Source organism: Vicia villosa, linkage group LG1 (assembly GCF_029867415.1).
Source record: "Vicia villosa cultivar HV-30 ecotype Madison, WI linkage group LG1, Vvil1.0, whole genome shotgun sequence".
In the NCBI taxonomy this organism is placed as follows: domain Eukaryota; kingdom Viridiplantae; phylum Streptophyta; class Magnoliopsida; order Fabales; family Fabaceae; genus Vicia; species Vicia villosa.
The window spans coordinates 2,202,742-2,223,359 of NC_081180.1; the positions used below are offsets into that span (position 1 = coordinate 2,202,742).

General features: G+C 35.1%; 1 protein-coding gene across 1 annotated transcript; it reads right to left on the reverse strand.

Annotated features, from left to right (window-relative positions):
• Positions 1–16,672: 16,672 nt before the first annotated feature.
• On the reverse strand, positions 16,673–19,929 carry LOC131626518 (microtubule-associated protein 70-5-like). Its single transcript, XM_058897347.1, has 9 exons — positions 19,770–19,929; positions 19,592–19,677; positions 19,399–19,464; positions 19,102–19,296; positions 18,864–19,010; positions 18,657–18,728; positions 18,224–18,580; positions 17,831–17,970; positions 16,673–17,751 (listed from the first exon to the last, which is right to left on the reverse strand). Exons 1-9 carry the CDS (start codon positions 19,864–19,866, stop codon positions 17,733–17,735), a joined length of 1,179 nt encoding a protein of 392 aa, XP_058753330.1. The 5' UTR covers positions 19,867–19,929; the 3' UTR covers positions 16,673–17,732.
• Between the last annotated feature and the right edge of the window lie 689 nt (positions 19,930–20,618).

Sequence of the window (20,618 nt, forward strand, 5' to 3'; positions counted from 1 at the left end):
GTATCAGTAGAACATGTTGTGCAGGTGATTAACCCCTAGTACTATCCCATGTTTGGTTCTTTGACCTCATGCTCGTGACGTTGAACTTTTGAACCTATCTTATGTGCACCATGTTTGTGTTACCATTTCTGTATATGTGGCATTCATGCATTCATACATTCATAAAAATCTTTTCCTTTGATTTTCAATGAACTTAGAGGTCTTTTTTGTAAACATCGTAAGTTTCATCAAACTCAATGGATCTTGGGTGTTGATGGGGTGAAAACTCTAATCCACCAAAATGGATGATTGATTTTGATGATAACTTGATTAATGCTTTAATCCAATGCTTGAATGTTTGCAAATTAATATCTTAAGTTCTTTGAAACTCAAAAAAAAAAAAAATATAAACAACAATTGCATCATTTGCATACATACATTCAGGTTATCCATGAAACTTATCCTTGTCTGTCTCCATCTTTAAAGTTATCTATCTACCATCAAGTTGATTCTTCCTCCTCGAAATCCTCTTCCATAAGGTTTTAGGTCTGATCTTCATTGTCATTTCCATCAAGGGGCAGCAGGTCATGATTTAGAAAGATGTTTCCCTACTGTTTGCATTTCCTCAGTTGTATTGATGGCTTTTAAACTTTTTTCATTCCAGAATGGTGATTTTAATGAAATGAGCATCGTATGTTTGAATTCATTTTCATCTACTATGTCTATGTTTATGCTTCTTTTACAAAAAAAAAAAAAAAATTCTATTTTGCTTTCTCTATCAAACTTGTGTTTTATGCAAAGATTGGAGGGAGGATGATGACAACAAAATACCCAGGTTGTTGAACTGTATGCTTTCAAATAAAACTTTGCTGACGATGTACAGGCATTTTTTCAATTCCCAAACACTGGAGAAATAAGGAAGTTAATCCCTCGTTCACCCCCTTTGAGCCTAGAAGTTGGTGTTTCTTTCTGTATGAAATAACCCACATTTTAACCCGGGGCAGGGTAGTTCCCAGTTAATTCGGTTATGCATTCTATTTTAAGAGAATCATTCAATACACCTTTCAACAAGTGTTTTAATCACAAGCTTTCCTCCACATACATCAAAGAAATGTTGGAGACGCCGAGCAAAAGTCGATGATGGTTCATTATAATCATTAAGCAAGGTAATCTTTCAGAAAAAAAAGTATCAAAAAAGAAAATCGACGAAAAGCCTGCTAAGTCAAAATCAAAAATGACTTAGGCAAAAATTAAGGCATCCCGCTGACTGTAAGTTCAAAATAAACAGTTCAGGCAAAAGTTAGGGATATCAAAAGAAGGAAAAAAGAAGAGATAAGTCAATAAACTCTTGAACCACAAAATGTTGTGACTATCAAAAGGAAAAAGTGACTGCCATCTCTAAGTTTTCTTGGCTTGTGAACTTTCATCATTACAACAGGTAAAATTCCAGAAGTCTCTTAGAACCTGAATGCATATTTTGAATTAACTGGGTTTAGGACTGAAGATCATCACGAAGATGGGGTGGGTTACAAAAATTTTGAGCCTTATACCTTTTGCTTTTTTAAACCGTGAACCTAACCACGTTACAACCTTCAAAAGCCCTAATTGAAGCAAGGTTTATTTTGAAAGCATACTACAACAAGGTTGCGTAAGCTGACTCCCAAGAGATTTACCAATCATTTATGTTGATACCATATCTTTTCTTTATCTTTTACTTTGGTTGTCTTAACCTTTGTGTTTTGACAAGTGATTCCATTTTCTTTACAAAGTAACTTTGATTTCAAAAATATGTTTTGAGCATTGCATTAAAATTACCATTCTTGAATAAACATTTTATTTGCAAGTAAGCACTCATCTTCTAGGAAGTTCAAACAGTAGAGAACTTGATCAGTGATCCTGTTAGGGGCACATTACTTCAAGATCCTGTTGTTCAGATGTTTAAATCAAGATTTGTTGATCAGAATATCCTCTGCAAGACTTATACTGGGGCAATCTTCTTCAGCAATCCCCAAGCACAATTTATCAGTACTTCTCAAAGGATCATTTGTTTGATACAGTTATCAGTGTGACAAGAAGTTTGTTCATGCATCTTCTTTCCAAGCGGATTTTTTTTAGAGTTCCTGTGTTGAGGAATCAAAGCTCCAATCTTGCCTCACAAAAGAGTCAATCCCAGTCGTCATGAATAACTACATTGCATTGAGCATTCATCATGCATAGAAAACTTTAACATCATGCATAAAAACAAAATCATGCTCATTTACATTCTTCTAAGGTCCTGTTGTTGTCAACATCTTACCTTGAGATCAAAGTCCGACTTACTTGGCACCTACCCAAACAAATTTATCCTTTTGATTCGTTTTGTTTGTATCTATCTGATATTCTTCATGATATGTCTTGTTTGTTCTGACAATTTTTCAGAACTTTGTCACCTTTTATTCAAAGCTTCTATGGATGTCCCAATTCCCAATAAAGTGTTATTACCTCATTCAATGTCACTCTTGAATGTCTCTGAGTTCAATCATGTTTTATCTTGATTGTCGTTTGATGCTGCTGCATTCATGGTTTATCTTAAAACGCTTTTGATATTTTCTTCTTAAAGTTCAAATCATGTTTTACCATGATTGACCTTGGTGTTCTCTAATCATGTTTTACCTTGATTGTCACTTGGTATTCTCTAATCATGTTTTACCTTGATTGTCATTTGGTATTTTTCAATCATGTTTTACCTTGATTGTCATTTGATGATTATCCAATCATGTTTTACCTTGATTATCCTTAATGACATCCAATCATGTTTTACCTTGATGGACCTGTGATCATGTTTTACCTTGATTGTCCGTTGATGATTACCCAATCATGTTTTACCTTGATTGTCATTTGATGATTACCCAATCATGTTTTACCTTGATTGTCATTCGATGTTGCCCAATCATGTTTTACCTTGATTGTCATTTGATGTTGTCCAATCATGTTTTACCTTGATATTCATTTTATATAGCCACATTCATGTATGCCTCAGATATTCTCTTCTCAAAGTTCAATCATGTTTTATCTAGAAAGCTTTTGTCAACTGTTTCTTTCTTGTGTGAAGTCTGATTCTTTTCCTAGATGACGTATACCTTTTCCCCAACGGAGTCTGTTTACTTCTCCCCAGTGGTGTCCTGTTTCCATCTCGTGGAAATCATATGCATTCATAATCATAAGCATTACATTGCATCTCAGGTTCAAAAATTCTGTTTTTATATATATTTAAGTCTCTTCAATCACGTCGAAACGAAGATTTACAATCTTCACATCTCCGGATAGAAGAAACTTAAATAGGGGCATCTGTTGCACCCCAATTTTTGACCTATGAGATCCCATCATTTTCTAAGTGTTATGATCATTATTGTTATACCCCAAAATTTGCTTGCGTTTTTAAAAAAAAAAAAAAGAGAGAAATCAACAGACTTCTGTCTAAAAATTTGGAGTTTTATACAATCTTGGATTTTTATTTCATAAATATCCTGATTTTATAAATACTCAATTTTTAGAATTTTTTATACAGTATTTTGGTTCGCTGTTAAATTTATTCTTACATAAACGCCAAATACTGTTTATCACTTCATACACTGTTTATTTGAGATTTATTTTCAGATAAATAATGCTGACGCAGTTGGTACAGAATTAAAATTTGCAGGCGCGGAGTCCGGGTTTCAGATTATACTGGTAACAATTAAATTATTATTGGTTTTATTTCCCACTAATTTTTATTTTTATACTATATTATTATTATTTTTTTTTTTAAATCTCTTTCTTTCTTTTCAAATCCTAGCTTTATTCTACACCCCTTTTCTTTTCAAAACCTACCATACTTTTTTTCAAATCCTACTACTATTCAAAACGGTAACACTCCACTCCCAACGACTCTATCTCTCTCTTTTCACTCTATAAATACTCCTCATTTTTTTCATAAATTCTCACATCAAATTTCACTCATCTCCCAAATTTCTCAAACTTCTATCTCATAATTATTTTCTCTTCTTCCTCGGCAAAAATGGCAAAGTGGATGGATACACTTTTTCTTATAGTCATCACTATTTTTACGGTGATCATGTCCTTCTTCTGTCTGCATAGTCCTGAAAAATGCGGACCTGCGATGGTTACACTTCCGATCATCTATTTTCTGTTGTTCATAGCATGGATTATTAATCGTCATTTTTAAAGTTTGTTGTATCTGTCGCTTTCAAATAGTGTACCGTTTATTTTATTTGTCGTACTGTTCATTATATTATGTAATATTTGTACTGTTAGTATTAAATGTTGTACTATCTGTCGCACGGTAGTTTAATTATCAAGATAATATTATGTGTGTTAAATATTTATTTTTCTGTGCATTAAATATTTTTTTTCAAGGTTATTATCGGTATTTTCGTTCGCGTACAATATATTTTATTTATTTATTATGTTTGTGTTTTTCTAACAGCTCAGGTAAATAAATTTTTCACCATTAACACAACAAAAACAAAAAAAGAAAAAAATTAACTTTAAACTGTTGAATTTTCACTTTAACTGTTACGTTAATACCCGGACAGCTAGTTACCAGTCAAACCCGCTATCAACGCAATTCTCCGTGTTTGTACCATCATTCAAATCAATTTTTTTTTTTGCACTTCAAATTTCCAAGATTTTGTTCTAGAAGTCTTCTGATAATCACGTGGTCAACAGAGACTCAACACTGCACAAAAATCAGGTACGCCTAACTGTCTCCTACACAAACAGTCCCTAACTAGGGTTTTTGTTTTTTTTCAGGAGAACGAGTTTTTGAGACCTCAAATGGATTTCATGGATCTCCATATGTCTCAAAATACCACCAGACAAATTTTCAAACTTCGATTCGCTCAGACGCACAGTCAACAGCTCAAACAGTCAACAGACGACCAGTTTGACCAAAAAGTCAACAGACAGTCAAAAATGCAATTTTTTGTCAACATCCATATTTTTTCAAAAGATTCATCATGTGATCAATGGTTGATCATAATTCATCAAGAAAAGTTCAGAAATCGACAAAACTCAAAATTGCAAAATTAGAGTTTTTTAGCTAAAAGTCAACTGAACTTTGACCGACCATAACTCTCTCATAATTTATCAGAAAAATTCCAACCAAAGCTCATTCTCAAGGAAATTCAATTCTCTACAACTTTGATGTTGGGACCAAGGTCAAGAAATGCTTCCGCCTAAGAGATATAAGCCAAAACATTACGGGTCATTTTGAAAGTCAACAAAAAGCAGTTTTTTGTCAAAGCCCATATCATCAAAATAACTTCTCCAAATGCAAAAACGCTTCCAAAGTGGCTTGTAGAGGACATCTTGGGCTTTCCAAAAAGTTAAAGAACACTTTCATAGGATCAAAATTGAGGGAGATATGCCTTGATGAAGTTGACCTTTTTTGGAAAAATGCATGAAACAAGTAATGACCAAAATTTGATTCTTTTTTCAAAAAAGCCAATTCTTTTGTGATTCAATCTTGATTCCCATATGTCTAAGGGGAATCCACGACCCATCCATGATCCATAACATTTTTATTTCATTTTAATTAAATTTTATTCATTTAAAGTTTAATTAAAGTGAGATAATTCAATGATAATTCAAGGATAATGCAAGGAAGCTTCATGTGATACAAGCAATGATATATTCAAAGCATCAAAGATAAGATTGCAAGATTGGAAAGAATAATAATTGAGTGATTAAACCATGGTTAAGTTTTTTATCTTAGCATAAAAGAATATTCCATTCTTTTTCCACAAAATCAATCATTATTTTTTCCACTTGCTTGGCCTCCTAGATCAAACTCTTTGCCTATAAATAAAGCTTCATTTTCTTCATTCAAGAAGGGGAAAAAAAGAGGAGGAGGAACAAGAGAAGAATAACAACACACTCCAAAGCCATAGCATAAGTTTTATATTTTCCAAAAGTTTCAATAAACTTGTAAAAATCAAGGCTCATTCAAATAGCCACTTTCAATCAATTTCAATCACTCTTTTCCACTCTTGGAACATCATAGAGTAAGTACAATGTAATTTTTAATATGTAGTAGTGTTAGGAGTTCATGAATTAAAAACTCCATATTTATGCATGTTTTCAATTTCTCAAAAAAAAAAGTTTTAATTTTAGTTTTAAGTTGATAAAATGTTTATTTAATTTTTAACATAAAAATATTTTATTTCTTTTCATAATTAATTTATATTGCTTAATTAATTAGTAATTATGTAAATATTGCTTTTTAATTATTTTTAACCAATCAAAAAAACTCCAAAAATATTTTCCTTTTTGATTTAGGTTTATATTTTTATAATCTAATTTTTTACATAAAAAAGAATATTTTTTGTTAAGTTTAATTATTTGTATAATTATTTGTTTAATTAGTTTGTTAATTAACTAAAAATCAATTCCAAGAAAATCACAAAAAAATATTAAGCTTAATTTGTTTTGTATTTATTTTTATTTATTATTTGATATTATTTCTTATCTTTTTCTTTGTCTTGAATTGGGATAAAAAAAAGATCAAACATGGAAGAGAATTGTATGCGGTTGATTTAAGACTTATGGAATTTTATCGTGTAGTCGCTATGATTTTATCAAGCTTCTGATAAAGTTCCATTGAATTTAAATCCGAGAACATCCTTCACTCACCATCAATCTTTATTACTAACTTTGATAACATACTTGACAAGTTTCAAGATGGTTATCTTTAACATCTAACAATTAACTTTAAATTCCGCATTTTATTATATTGTTCTTTATATTTCTTGCTTTATACTTTATTTTATCATTCATATTATTTATATTTCTGCTATTTTTTCTTTGTCCATTTGGACATATTATTTATGTTTCTGTTATTTTTTCTTTGTCCATTTGGACATATTATTTATGTTTCTGTTATTTTCTCTTTGTCCATTTGGACATATTATTTATGTTTCCGCTATTTTTTCTTTGTCCATTTGGACATATTATTTATGTTTCCGCTATTTTTTCTTTGTCCATTTGGACATATTATTTATGTTTCCGCTATTTTTTCTTTGTCCATTTGGACATATTATTTATGCTTCCGCTATTTTTTTTCTTTGTCCATTTGGACGCATTGTTTATGTTTCCGTTATTTTCTTTTTGTCCACTTGGACCATACTTTACTTTTATGCTAAAACACTAATAAACAACAAAAATCTAAAAAACGCTTAAGGTTCTCTCTTGGACTACTGGTTACTATCCCTAGCATTTTGGAGATTTGGACTTATGGACTTAGTGCCTCTGGACCCCTATTCTGTTATTACTCTATGGTTGTTCTGTCTGTCTGGCATTGGATTGTTGTCTGTTTGTGTATGCAGGTATTTCCTTGAAAGTCCTTGATGGTTAATTCCAAGGCATTGAGATAAGAATTTTACCCGAAAACAGCCGTTACTCTGCCCGATTTTCATCAGAATTTTAATGTGCTTAATGCAAAGTGGTGCTAAAGATAATAAGTTCATCTGGATCCCCAAGTGGTAATGCGTCGGCCAACTGTTGGTTTCTTATTTTGGTTAGATCATTCTCTCCTTAAACTTTTATTTTAAGCACTAGGATAGCCTCTTCATCTCCTCCCACTTCTTAAATTTTCAAAATCTTCTCCCTTTTTCCAAAATCTTCTTATGTTTGTAAAACCTCTTTTAAAAATCTTTTCTTATAAAATACCTTTTGCCCTTAGTGGCTTTTCTTTCAAAGTTTAGACACGATTAAGTGTTGTAGTGAGTTGAGATACCCCACGATTTTGAGATTGATTGATATAATGGAATCTTTTCCACGTGAAAGAGATAGTGTCATACTCGTTGATTTTCATCCGAGTTGGAGCCCTTCTTTCATTTGTGATGCAAAGAATCTATTTGTTCTCATGATCAAGATCAATGGCTGAGTATTCGCTCCGACGATGGTAAACGTGTTTATGTTTTTTTTCAAACGTTTTTTAAAAGCGGAACTACATTAGCTCTGACTTCTCCATTGCACCGAGGAGGTATGTAGGCACAAGGCTTAATGTCTTGCCGAGCTTATTTTAAAAATCAAACAAGAGAAAAAGTGATCTAAGCAAAACTAAGAGCCCATGGATAACCATGGATACAAAAGGGTGCTTAAAACCTTCCCTTTGTATAACCAACCCCCCGAACCCAAAATCTGTCAAAAGGTCTTTCCTGTTCTTTTATGCCTTTCCTTTTTGGATAAAATAAAAGTCGGTGGCGACTCTTGCAAAAAATAAATAAAAAATTAAAAAAAAAAATTAAAAAAGCAAGGAGTCAGTTCGCAAAAACCGAGTTTACACTATTAATGAAACATGTACCTCTGATGAGTGAATCCTCACTAGTGGTCTGAGTTCCCGACAAGGCGAACACCTTCCCACTAGATTGTTCCTTCTTGGGCTTCTGACACTTGCTTCCAATATGGCCTTCTTCACCACAGTTGAAACACACCATATCCTTATGCGTACAATCGGACGATGCATGACCAAACTTCCCACAACGGTAGCATCTTCTAGCATCAACATTACACGACGTGCTCTTGTGACCAACCTTGCCACACTTGAAGCACACAATACCAGCAGGAGCATCTCCCCCACTAGTTCTCTTACCCTCAACCGCTTTCTGCTTGCCCTTTCCACTCGAAGCTTCATAAGGCTTACCACGACCTTGATAACCCTTTTCCCTCTTCTCACTTATCACACGATAATGAGCATTGTTATCCTCTTCATAGATCCGACAACAATCAACCAAATCAACAAAGATACGAATCTTCTGGTAACTAATTGCTTTCTTAATCTCCGGACGCAACCCATTCTCAAACTTAATGCACTTGGAAAACTCACCATTCGGCCCATCATAGTGTTGGTAAAACTTTGCCAACTCACCAAACTTAGCAGCATACTCCACAACAGATTTGTTCCCTTGACTTAGCTCAAGGAATTCAATTTCCTTCTTGCCACGGACATCTTCAGGAAAGTACTTCCTTAAGAACTCCATGCGAAATACAATCCAAGAGATCTCTTCACCACTCGCTTCCAATCTCCTACGGGTCTCTAGCCACCAATGATCCGCCTTAACTGCTAGCATATGAGTCCCATACCGAACCTTCTGTTAAGGAGTGCAATCCATGACATGGAAAATCCTCTCAATCTCCTTAAGCCATGTCAATGCGCCATCAGGATCATAAGTTCCCTTAAACACAGGAGGGTTCTCTCTTTGGAAGGTAGCCAAACTCCGAGAAGCATCACTCTCCCCACCATTCGGTTGGTTCTCCAAAGCTTGAGCCATTGCTTCCAAAGCAGCAGCTATTGCAGCATCATTCCTTCCCGCCATCTCAACTCTTCACTACAACACAAAAGCAATCAGCACAAAACAACAATACAACATTATTAGACCACACTACGACACGACACATGGCCGGACAAGACCAACCAGGCTCTGATACCACTAATGTAACACCCCAAATCTACCCCGCAATAAAGAGGAATACCAGAGTACAAAATTTCAAGCAAATAGAACATAACGATTCGGAGCGTCACATTTTAAACAACAGAATCACATACATATATCATGCTCAGTCACTTAGATACATAACACACATGTAGGAGAACAATATCGAAATCATTAATCATTGTCAGCCAATCAAGTACTTGCATCGCAGCGGAAAATCATATGTCAACAACAATACAACTCATAATATCACGGCCAAACACAGCACGATACATCTAAAAAGTTTCGGCATAATATAAGGACAAGGTTTAACAAGGATAAACACAAGAAACCAAAACATAAACAAGTAATCCAACGTTCCCCGAGTGCTACGTATCAGAGCATCGACACACACCGACTCGAACTATAGGTACACGACTACTCCGCGTCATTACCTGCACGTTACCAACGGAGGATAACATTCAAACAGAAAGGGTGACATATCATTCATTATAAAGAAACGTGTGATAATATTCTAAGCAAGAGAAAAGATCATACATTGGTCACCACTTCTCATCCCCATACTGAATACAATGATTTCACAACACATAATCAACTTAAGGAACGGTAACAATGTCATCAATTCAACTATGACAATAGACACAATTCGCAAGTAAAATTCCACACAATCGCAACAAACATCTCATCATCAAGTCACCACATCACAATCAAGTAAGACTCGAATGCAATTCACATGTGACTCGACTTATGCAAATGCATGTGGTACCATTTGGAGTAAAACTCCCACGTCTCAAGATTTGCCATTGGGCACACCGTCGCTAATTGCCAATAAGGCCACCGTCACTTTTTACCATTAAGGCAACCGTCTCTTTATGCAATGGATGTGACTCACTAAATGCAACATCCACACAAACACGACATTCACAAATACATCACGAATACCGACTAAACATCATTACTTTTATAGTAATTCACCACTTCCCAATCACGTCGCTACGTTGCATCATCATACAACAACACACCACTTCACCACACAAATCATAACATCAATAAATACATTTAAAGAAGGATTAAAAGATTTATAAGCATTCCTAAATCACATTCATTAGAGAGGTCTCAATTATAGCTTCGCATAGGTTCAAACGGCACTTAAAAAGGAGTTACGGTTCAAAAGTTACACCATTTCAAAGTTTAGGAAAAATTCTGCAAAACAGGGTTCGCGGCGCCAACAATGTTCGCGGCGCGAACTGAGCGAATCCAAAAATCCCTAACTTTCTGCCAAGCAGTTCGCGGCGCCAACAAGGGGTCGCGGCGCGAACTGAGCAGATCCAGTTTTTCCCTAGTTTCTGCCAAGAGGTTTGCGGCGCCAACAGTGGTTCGCGGCGCGAACTGGCGATTTTCAGAAAACCCCAAACACAGAAAACAGCATACGAAACCCATCCAAAAACCCCTAAACTCAACCCAATCAAGTTGGAAAACACCAAGCATCACGAATATCAATAGAATACATGTTATAGACACAATTATAACACCTATTATGGGTCTTCTAACATCATAACATCTTCAATCATGCTTAGATTCACAATTTCATAGAAGTCAATTATGAACTCTAACAATCTCTATTCAATTTCTACACAATCATGGATAACAACATATAATCAAAACCCCACCCAAAACATCATCATACATCCCTTTAGCATGAAAGAATCCCACCCTTACCTTAGGTTTTGGATTGAAGCCAACTCTATCTTCAACCTTGAGATTCTCCTCTTTCTCTCCTCTCTTCTCTTCTTTCACCAAAAAACCCCAAAATGAACTTCTAATTTCTATTTCCTCTAAAACCCTTATTTTAGTTAAACCCTTACTATCTTAAATTACTAATGGGCTCTAACTAACACCCCTCACTTACTAATACCGACTTAGGCCCAATTATCAACCACACTTACTATCTTATATTATTACTAATAATTCCCAATCAAAACAACATAAAATCAATCAAGCATATAATCAACACATAGATCACAATTAATTCACATAAATAAGGAATTAAAGAAAAACGGTCGTTACAGAATCCAAACTCTATCCCCATAATACAATCATAGATGCTATTGAAACTACTCTCTGTTAGGGTTAACATAAGAGTTCTGTTAGGGTTTGCGGCTGCAAATCAAGAGAACCAAGTTGAGGAAGATGATGAAAAGAAGGCTTGAGGTGAAAAAGAGCGTACTTTGTAACACCCTTCTAAACCCCGTAGAAATTAATAAAATAATTCAGAGTAAAACATGAAAACAAGGGTGTCACAATTAATTAAAAACAAATTATCACAAATTCATTGTCATGCTTTCACTAAGGAACAATCTGTCATAATACACAAACATCTCATGTTTACACAGCGGAGAATTCATCATACGGATAAGCATAACATCATCTATGCAATATCCCACATAATCTAATACAACAACATATAGAGTATCATCATAAAACTCTAATCTAACGTTCCCCCAGTGTTACAATATCAGAGCACGACACCGACGCTATACTAAACAAACTGACTCATGAGCTAATCCTCACCGAGCCAAAAGCCGCTACTCGCCAATCTGAAATCATCAAAGTAAGGGTGAGTCTCATCACAGTTAACAAATATTATTGCATCTTAAATAACAACACATCATAGTTATATTATTCACCCAATTCATCATATTCAGATTATCAGGAACATCCATCATTTACACAAACATCAACAGAACACATCTTTCAAGCAGACAATCATACTCGACGTTAATCCAACAAAACACACAAACAACACATCATCAATATTTATAACACTGGAATACATCCAATCATGTTATAAAAGTATGCATATGTATGAACTGACACTATGCATGTGGTACCAAAATTCGTGAATCATATTCACAGGACTTCTCTCCACGATACTGCCCTCTATTCGCTCACACCCCACATGGGCACACGACTACTGCTTCATCGCTCACACCCCACATGGGCACACGATGACTTCCCGCTAATCTCCGCACAATGGGAATTAGCCTTCCAATGCAAATGATTTATGAATAATGCACACATGACACATACTTACATCTTCATACATCATCATCATTCCGATGCTTAACATCGCTTAACACCTCTTACCAATAAGGTCACAACAAGTATGTACATGTTTAAGCATCATTCAATCATTCGCATACATACACCACATCATCACAATAACATACACATCATAGTAATGTTAATTGCCACCATAACCAACATATTAATATTAACAACATACTAATATTCACAATCATCAATCATTACCATCGTCATACATTGTTACATCTATCATCATTACACACCATGTAATAAATTGATAACAACTCATCAACATAATCACAAAACATGTATTCATTTACGACATGTTATAAACCAACATCACCCAATGGATATCATAATCTCATCACCAATACAAACATGTAACAATAATCATATATAAATAAGCACATATTTGCTACAATCATCATCATCATCAAGAATAGCAACATATTTTTATCATCATTCTAAAACCAATCAAATCATCATCACTTAGATCGTTTAATAAGGTTCAGTTAGCCCAAAACGGCGCATCAAATGAACCAGCGGTTAGAAAGTTATGCCTCTTTAAACTTTCATAAAATATCACAAAACATCACAGCACGCGGCGCCATCACACATTCGCGGCGCGGGACGAATCGGAACAACGCCTTCGCGGCGCGGTCACCTGTTCGCGGCGCGTACTGAACTCTACCTTCAGGTTCGCGGCGCCTCCTCTTTGTACGCGGCGCGAACCGCGATTCTAAAAAAACCCCAATCTGCAGAAAAACAGCATTCCATATATCCCAAACACCCCAACACATACCGGTGCGAACATGGAGAATTAGAATGCACAAACAACACAAAAACCACTTCGTAATACATCAATTACACATCAATTGAGATCATAACAACATAGATATCATGGATTCAAACATAGGGATCAAACATCATACAATTCTATCCCAATCCCTAAATCTATCATACGACCCAATTGACTCAACAACATCCCTAATCAACATCATTATCCAATAACACAATAATAGATGGTAACCGGAGAGTCCCCCCTTACCTTAGCCAAGAGTGCTCAATCTTTGGTCTCTCCATCTTCAGCTCTCCTTCGGTTCTTCGTGTTCCCCAGAACCTCTGTTCTTTCACGTTCTTTCTTCTTTCTTTTCCCAAATTCCAAAATGTTTTATGAAAATAACATTTTAATTAGTAAAGGGATTTACCAACATAGCACCCCCCTCTTTACTAACACCACACTTGGCCCAATAGCCCATCTCATAATTCTTTCCAAATAATTCCACCAAAATACCGAATAATTCCAAATAGTAATTTAATTTCCAATTAAATTAAATTTAGAAAATATGGGGTGTTACATACTTTCCATCATGACAGCTCGGGAATGGGTTAATACACAACGCTTATCAAAGACAAGACAACATTCAAGCAAAGTGGAAAGTCTATGGATATCTTCACTCCTCGGAATACTCGTCAGAGCATATATGGCGGGAAGTTTTTCATGTGCATAACATCCCTCAACCACCAGCTCCAAAGGTAGATATCATGGGACCCGAGCCTAATAGTTGGTGAGATCAAGGGGCACCATACTAAGGACAGACCTAAAAAAAGAAGATAAAACACCTAATCTATGAGGGACACTTAAAGAAGTATGTTAAGGGAAACCCTAAAAGAGTTATGTTCTCCAAATCCTCACCATTGAGGGTTCGCCCACTCATTTTGAATTTGATGGACTATAAGCCACGAAATTGAGATCGCCTTCTCCGAGAAAAACGCATAAAGCATACATCCACATAATGATGATCTCGTGGTTATCACCATGAGATATGACAATTGAGAGATCAAAAGGGTCTTAATAGATCAAAGGATCTCTATTGACATTCTTTACTGGGATGCATTTGAGAGGCTTCACCTAGATTTAGATGATCTCAAGTCTTTCCAAGGATAATAGGTGGATTTTTTAGGTGAGCAGTTGCAAGCAAAGGGTTATATAATGGTGAAGACCGCCATTTAGGAAGAAGGAAAAACCAAGAAGATTAAGGTAAGGTATCATGTTATTGATGCGTCTTCGTTATATAACATGATTATAGTGCGTCTCTGCTTTAATCAACTAGGGGCCGCCATCTCCACATTACATTTGTGCATGAAATACCCACTCCCGAATGGGCAAGTAGGGGTTATCCACAAGGATCAAGGTATCTCTAGGAAATGCTATGTAGAGAGTGTGAAGTTGAAGAAGGTCGTGATTATGGGCGTGAAAGTTATCAAGAAAGTATAGGCTCAACCATCGCCTTTTGCCCTCATTAATAAAGATGTGGCCACTCCAAACCAAGTAGATGCTAAAGAAACAGGGAAATGTGTCGCATCTAGAGATGGTTGTTGCACTTGGATTAAAGCAACTCCTTTTAGTGCCTTGTCTCATTTAAGCGAGTTATAGTCTCTGTCGATTGTAAGTATCATTTGATGACATTTTTCAATATGGGGACACCATTTTCCTTTTGTTGCCAAAATGGTGCGAGGGTTTTTAATGGCCCCTCGTTTCTTTATATTCATACTATGGTTAATTTATTTGCAGGGAATCAAGGAGTAAAGGGTCTTACCTGAACTGCCCTCGAGAAAATTACATGTTGGATCCTCATGAAAGAATTCTTTCCGCCCCTCGAGGAGATCACAATGTTGGATCCTCACGAAGGAATCCTTGTTGCCCCCTTAATGCGTTACATGTTAGATCCTTACGAAAGAAGCCTTGTCGCCCCTTGAGATGATTACATGTTGGATCCTTACGAAGGAGTTCTTGTCGTCCCTCGAGGCGATTACATTTTGGACCTCATGAAGAAATCCTTATCGTTCCTCGAGGTGATTATCTTTTTTGAATAATCACAAAGGAATCTTTCCATCACCTTGTGGAGATCATAAATGGTGGAACCTTCGGGCACCTTTGGAGCAATGTGGGCATCTCTAGGCGAAAGCATTCATTTCCAAAAATAAAATTTAAAATTATAATGTAAAATAGTTCACAAAGAGAAATTAAGAATATATCGTTCTTTTAATTAAAGATCCATGAAAGGAAAAAGATTACAAAGCTTTCAGAAGGAGATACAAACAAAACCCTCCTATATTGCACCATTATAAACAAGCATGGAGATCATTGGTCCTCTAAGGCATCCTCAGAGCAAAGGGCATCGTCTCGTCTATCTGAAAATCATTTAATATGAGTGTAGTGCTGGAGAGGCAGCCATGTGACATTGGATGTACCAAAAACTCCAGAGTTTATTTTTCAAACTCCCATATATCTCAATTGAGATGCTAATATTGGACAAAAATAAAGTTATGTACTACAACTGATTACACATCAGAAATTTGAGTACCTAAATTGATGAGAAATGAGAAGAAAGGATAACATGAGTGAGTACCTTTAACTTTCTTGTGGATCCAAGCTTCTAGTAGCATACCGGCACCAACTCCACTAGCAATACAGGAAGTACAGAACAACAAAGCGGAGGGTAGTGGCCATTTAGGAAGGAAATATAATTCTGGTACGAGTCTAATTTTCTTGGGAAGTCGTTTGGCGAGAGTTGGTTGGACATTAGGGTTTTGCTGCATCTCAGCACCAACAGCTTTCCAATCAACACCTTTGAATGGATCACTTGCCATCACACCTTCAAATTGATTCCAATATCATCACTTTAAACCGTTTTCAATTCACAAATTAAATAGATTAAAGTATCACTGAACACACAACTGAATACGAAAGCATTTCATCAAACACTTTAAAGGCATATGCGTATGAACAAGTTCAGGGTTAACGATAGTCTACTCGGGAATAGAAATTGTAAGGAATTGATAACAATTATTAAGGGTTTTGAAGGAATAAAAGGAAATCTGAAACTCTTACCCACAACAAATGGTGAATTGATTTTGGGATCTTCAGAGAGAATCGATTAGAGATGATAAAATCAATTTCAACAGAGAAAACCAAACATGTTTACAGAAGAGATCCAAACGGACAGACTTATTTTTGTTTTATTTTATTTTTATGATATTTTTTTTTTCTTTTTGAATTTTCTATTTTTATTAACCAGAGATTTTAGCATAAGAGAAACTATTAGAAGAGATCTTGCAATAGAAGAGATCTTGCAATTAACGAGTTGGATTGAAATATGGTTTGGTTTTCTTTGAGGAAACCGTATGTTAGTCATACGGGTGTTGAACGCCGAGTTAATGAGTCGAAGCAAGTGTTTAACACATCCTATGTGTGTCATATAAGTGTTTGACACGTATTGTCGGACACTGCCTGTATGTGTGTCATATACACGTATTGTCGGACAAGTTAGCATTACCCTTATTTAATTTAACTATTGATACAACTTGTGAAAAACGTTCCCCGAGTTTCTTCCAAACATCAATGTTGTTTTCAAGAAAAGTGATACTTTGTGCTATGGATTCTTCTACTGAGTTCATAATCCACGTGTGGACTAACATGTTGCAGCGATTCTAAGCTTTAAAATTTGGATCAAAATCCTCTGGAACTGGAATGAAACCATCAACAAATTCAAATTCGTTCTTTCCTCCTAGCGCACGTCGCATGGATCTCGCCCATGCATGATAGTCCAAATGTGTTATGATATGGCAAGACTTTAACTTAGGTGGGATATGATATGGCAAGACTACACTAAGCTACGGTGTTCATCTTTTGAATGCAGCTTCTAAATGCTTGTGCAGCTTCTGAAAGCTTGTGCAGCTTCAACAAGTATCAAAACATTGACACTTTTTTTTTTGCCATGATTGAAGTGATAATGAAACATTATTTATTTTCATGAAAAAAATATTTTCTTGAGTTATAAGCGTCAATGTATGAAATTGAGACTCGTGAAATTCTCTTCGATATAGACATTTTCATGCGGCAAATGTTGCAGAAAAAGAAAGATATACACATACACACACATGTGTTTTTGCTGCAAGCTCGAACACTCGTCTTCAATTCCATGATGATGCATTTGAAAAACTTAAACATTGTATAAAACTCGCATTTTCTAAACACTATTCTTTGTACAAATTTACAGGTAAAAATTGAACACTTGTCTTTGTACTTAATCAAATTCCGGAACTCCAAATGTTTTGTATTTACAAGGAAAAATCACAAGAAGCAGTGGATAAACGAAATGCATTTGACTATCTTCAGATAATGATTTGTCAACGTTCTTTCATGGCCCTACAACAATTATATAACATTGTTATGACATATAGTTTGAAGACAAATAGAACAAATTGTACAAAAAAAGTGATAGAACCTTTTGGAGGAGTTTGTGTTTCTGTTTTTCATGTTATCATCTGGTGATGACTTCGTAGATGAAATCTCCTTTTCTCTTTTCATTTTCTTCCTCTCTACTTCCATGACCTTGCTCAGTGCAACGACTTTCTTCATGAGCACCTGAAGAACCAATATTTCATACCAATAGTTCAATGTGATATATGGAGAGGATCCAACTTGTGGACAATGAATCCTTAACCTATACCCTAGACAAGACACTAACACTAACGCGTAGACACTAAAAAATAATTTAAGAAAATGAAAGTAATTGAATGTAATCACACATGTTGAAGTCGTGTTTGTTTCAGACACTGGACACAACATCAATATGAAGTGTCGATGCTACGTAGTTTGTGGAAGTGGGGGCACAAACCTTAATTTCTTCATCTTTATCTTGCAAACTACTATCTTTGGTCACACAAGATTTCCTCAATTTGATAACCTCTTTTTGCAGCCTAACATATAGAAAACCCGAAACCAAATCGTCACCACCTGAATCATTTGGTTTCTTGCTTTGGAAGTCTTCTTCATCCAAATCAGCAATGTTTCCAATTTCTGCTGCTTCACTTTCATCATTGAAGCAGTTTAAACTCATGTCTGCAGAAGTGTAATTCATTTTCATAGGACTTTCGACTTTTGGAGTCCAAGAAAACACATTTGAAGTGTTGGAGTAACTTGAAAAATGTTTTAAACCTTCTTCAAGTGTTTTTAGCCTCACTTTTAGTTTTTCCTGAAGTAAACACCAAATAACATGTTGAAAATTGATTAACTTGTTTACATAAAAGACTAATAAATCAGATAAATACCTTCAGTTGTAACTCCCCCTTAGCTGTTCTCTCTGATTTAGCTATCTTATCTTTCAACCGTTGCATCTCTTTCTACGTGCGCAAAGACACAATGAATCATAGAAATTTTACTTAGTATCTATTTGGATTGACTTATTTAAACTTATCTACGAACATAATCACTTGTAAAATTGTTCGGAAGAATTTATAGATATTCATTATACATACCTTCAGAATCCTTTTCTCTTCTTGCCATTGCCTTGGAGGCAAGGCCTTAAGGCTTTCATCCTTCCACTCATTAGCCACAACATTTGCAATTCTATTCGCCGAAACTTTTGCTCTTGCTAGTTCCCTCTCAAGTGTCCTTTTCTCCTCCTGAAAATATATATGCAAAATCAAGTTACCACATAAGATCAACCAAATACACAGTCAATATCTCTAATATTATGATCATAAGAATGCTTACTTGCAATTCAGAAATCTGTCTTTGGTAATCGCGAACAATGTTAGCCGTTGCGCCATTAGCAATGACACTATTATCAATTGGAACATAATCTTCATTCTTTTGATTCGCATGTACCCTTCTAAGTGTTGCTTCTGCTGCATATTTTGCAGCCAATGCTTCTTTCTTGTCATCTCTCAGTTTCTTGATTTCTAGATTCTGCATACCAATAAATTTCGAAAAGAAAAACATTTCAGGTTCTACCAATGTTGAATATAGCTCCTACTTCAAAGAAATACTTAATATACAAAATCAATTCACCTTTTGCTTAAGATGATCCTCGGTAACTAGAAGTCTTTCATCAAGTTTACAAGTTTCATTTCTCAACTGGAATTGGCGAAAGACGATATTAGTAATACTACCAAAAACTACGATTTTAAATTGCAGTTGCAGTTGCGTACCAAAATCTAGAACAACAAATGAATACTAAAAATTTTCATATTTTTTAAGGTACCTTTTGTATGGCCTTATCCTTAAGTGATTCAGTTGCCTTGAATGTTTTGATTTCATTCTGGCAAGTTGTTAGCTCCTTAACTTTTTCTGCAAAAATGATTACACTACATCAATGAATGAAAACAAAAAAGCATGCCAATATATGAAACATAAAGACATAGAAGAATGAAATAAAAAACCTTTGAATTGGTTTTGCAAATGATTAATCTCAAATACTACAGGGTCTGAGAGAACTAGTGGAAGTTCCTCTCCGTATAGCTTTTTACACCTCACCATTATTTCACTAGCACTGGTATATGCACAACGCTGGATTATAGTTATATATAGATTTGATGAAAGTCAAATACAATGTTTTGGTTTTGCTTTTTAGGTAGTGCTGATTGCTAAATGACAAATTAGGCAGTTGAGTCCAAAAATGGAAGGTCTAAGGTAAGGGTCACATATATATATAATATTCAACGACAGTTGCCAATTGGCAAATAGGCATTTATACTTCAGGTGGTCCTCTCTTTAGGACGTGTATTCTATGTTTTTTCTGATTTGGTAGATTAAAAATAAAAATTTCCAGAAAAAGAAAACAAAAATTTGGTTTGAAATTTTTTATTTTATATTTTATATATATGATGGCGTAAGACTATATGCTCTTACATATACAGATCTATTGGAGGTTGAAATGAATGAAGATAAACATTTCCAATAATAGTAAGACTCATTATTAGGTGTACGAATTCCTTCACCCAAAAAAAAGTTATCAGGTATATAAATTTGTCAACAAAATTGAAATCAGGTACAACAAACATTTTAAATATATTATGTCTCTAAGAAACTAAATAACCACTTTTGTTAGGAATGCAATGTGGAAAACCGGTTGATGCATTTGTGGCTTGGATCACCTGTATTTTTAAAAAGGATAGCTCTCATGTGTTGAGAAGGTTCTAGATAAATTGCATCTCTATGTGAACGGTTGGTCGGATATCCTTATGGTCGGTTCAAAATAGTTGCCCCAAGCCCTTTATTTGTATGGCACT

Bases quoted from the DNA above. Each gene is read 5' to 3' on its own strand.
- LOC131626518 (XM_058897347.1), bottom strand. From the start codon at position 19,866: ATGGTGAGGTGTAAAAAGCTATACGGAGAGGAACTTCCACTAGTTCTC. The intron at 19,678-19,769 runs GTTTTTTATTTC...TCATTTTTGCAG, and splicing joins TTTGCAAAACCAATTCAAAG to AAAAAGTTAAGGAGCTAACA. The intron at 18,729-18,863 runs GTATGTATAATG...TTGCGCACGTAG, and splicing joins AAGAGAAAAGGATTCTGAAG to AAAGAGATGCAACGGTTGAA.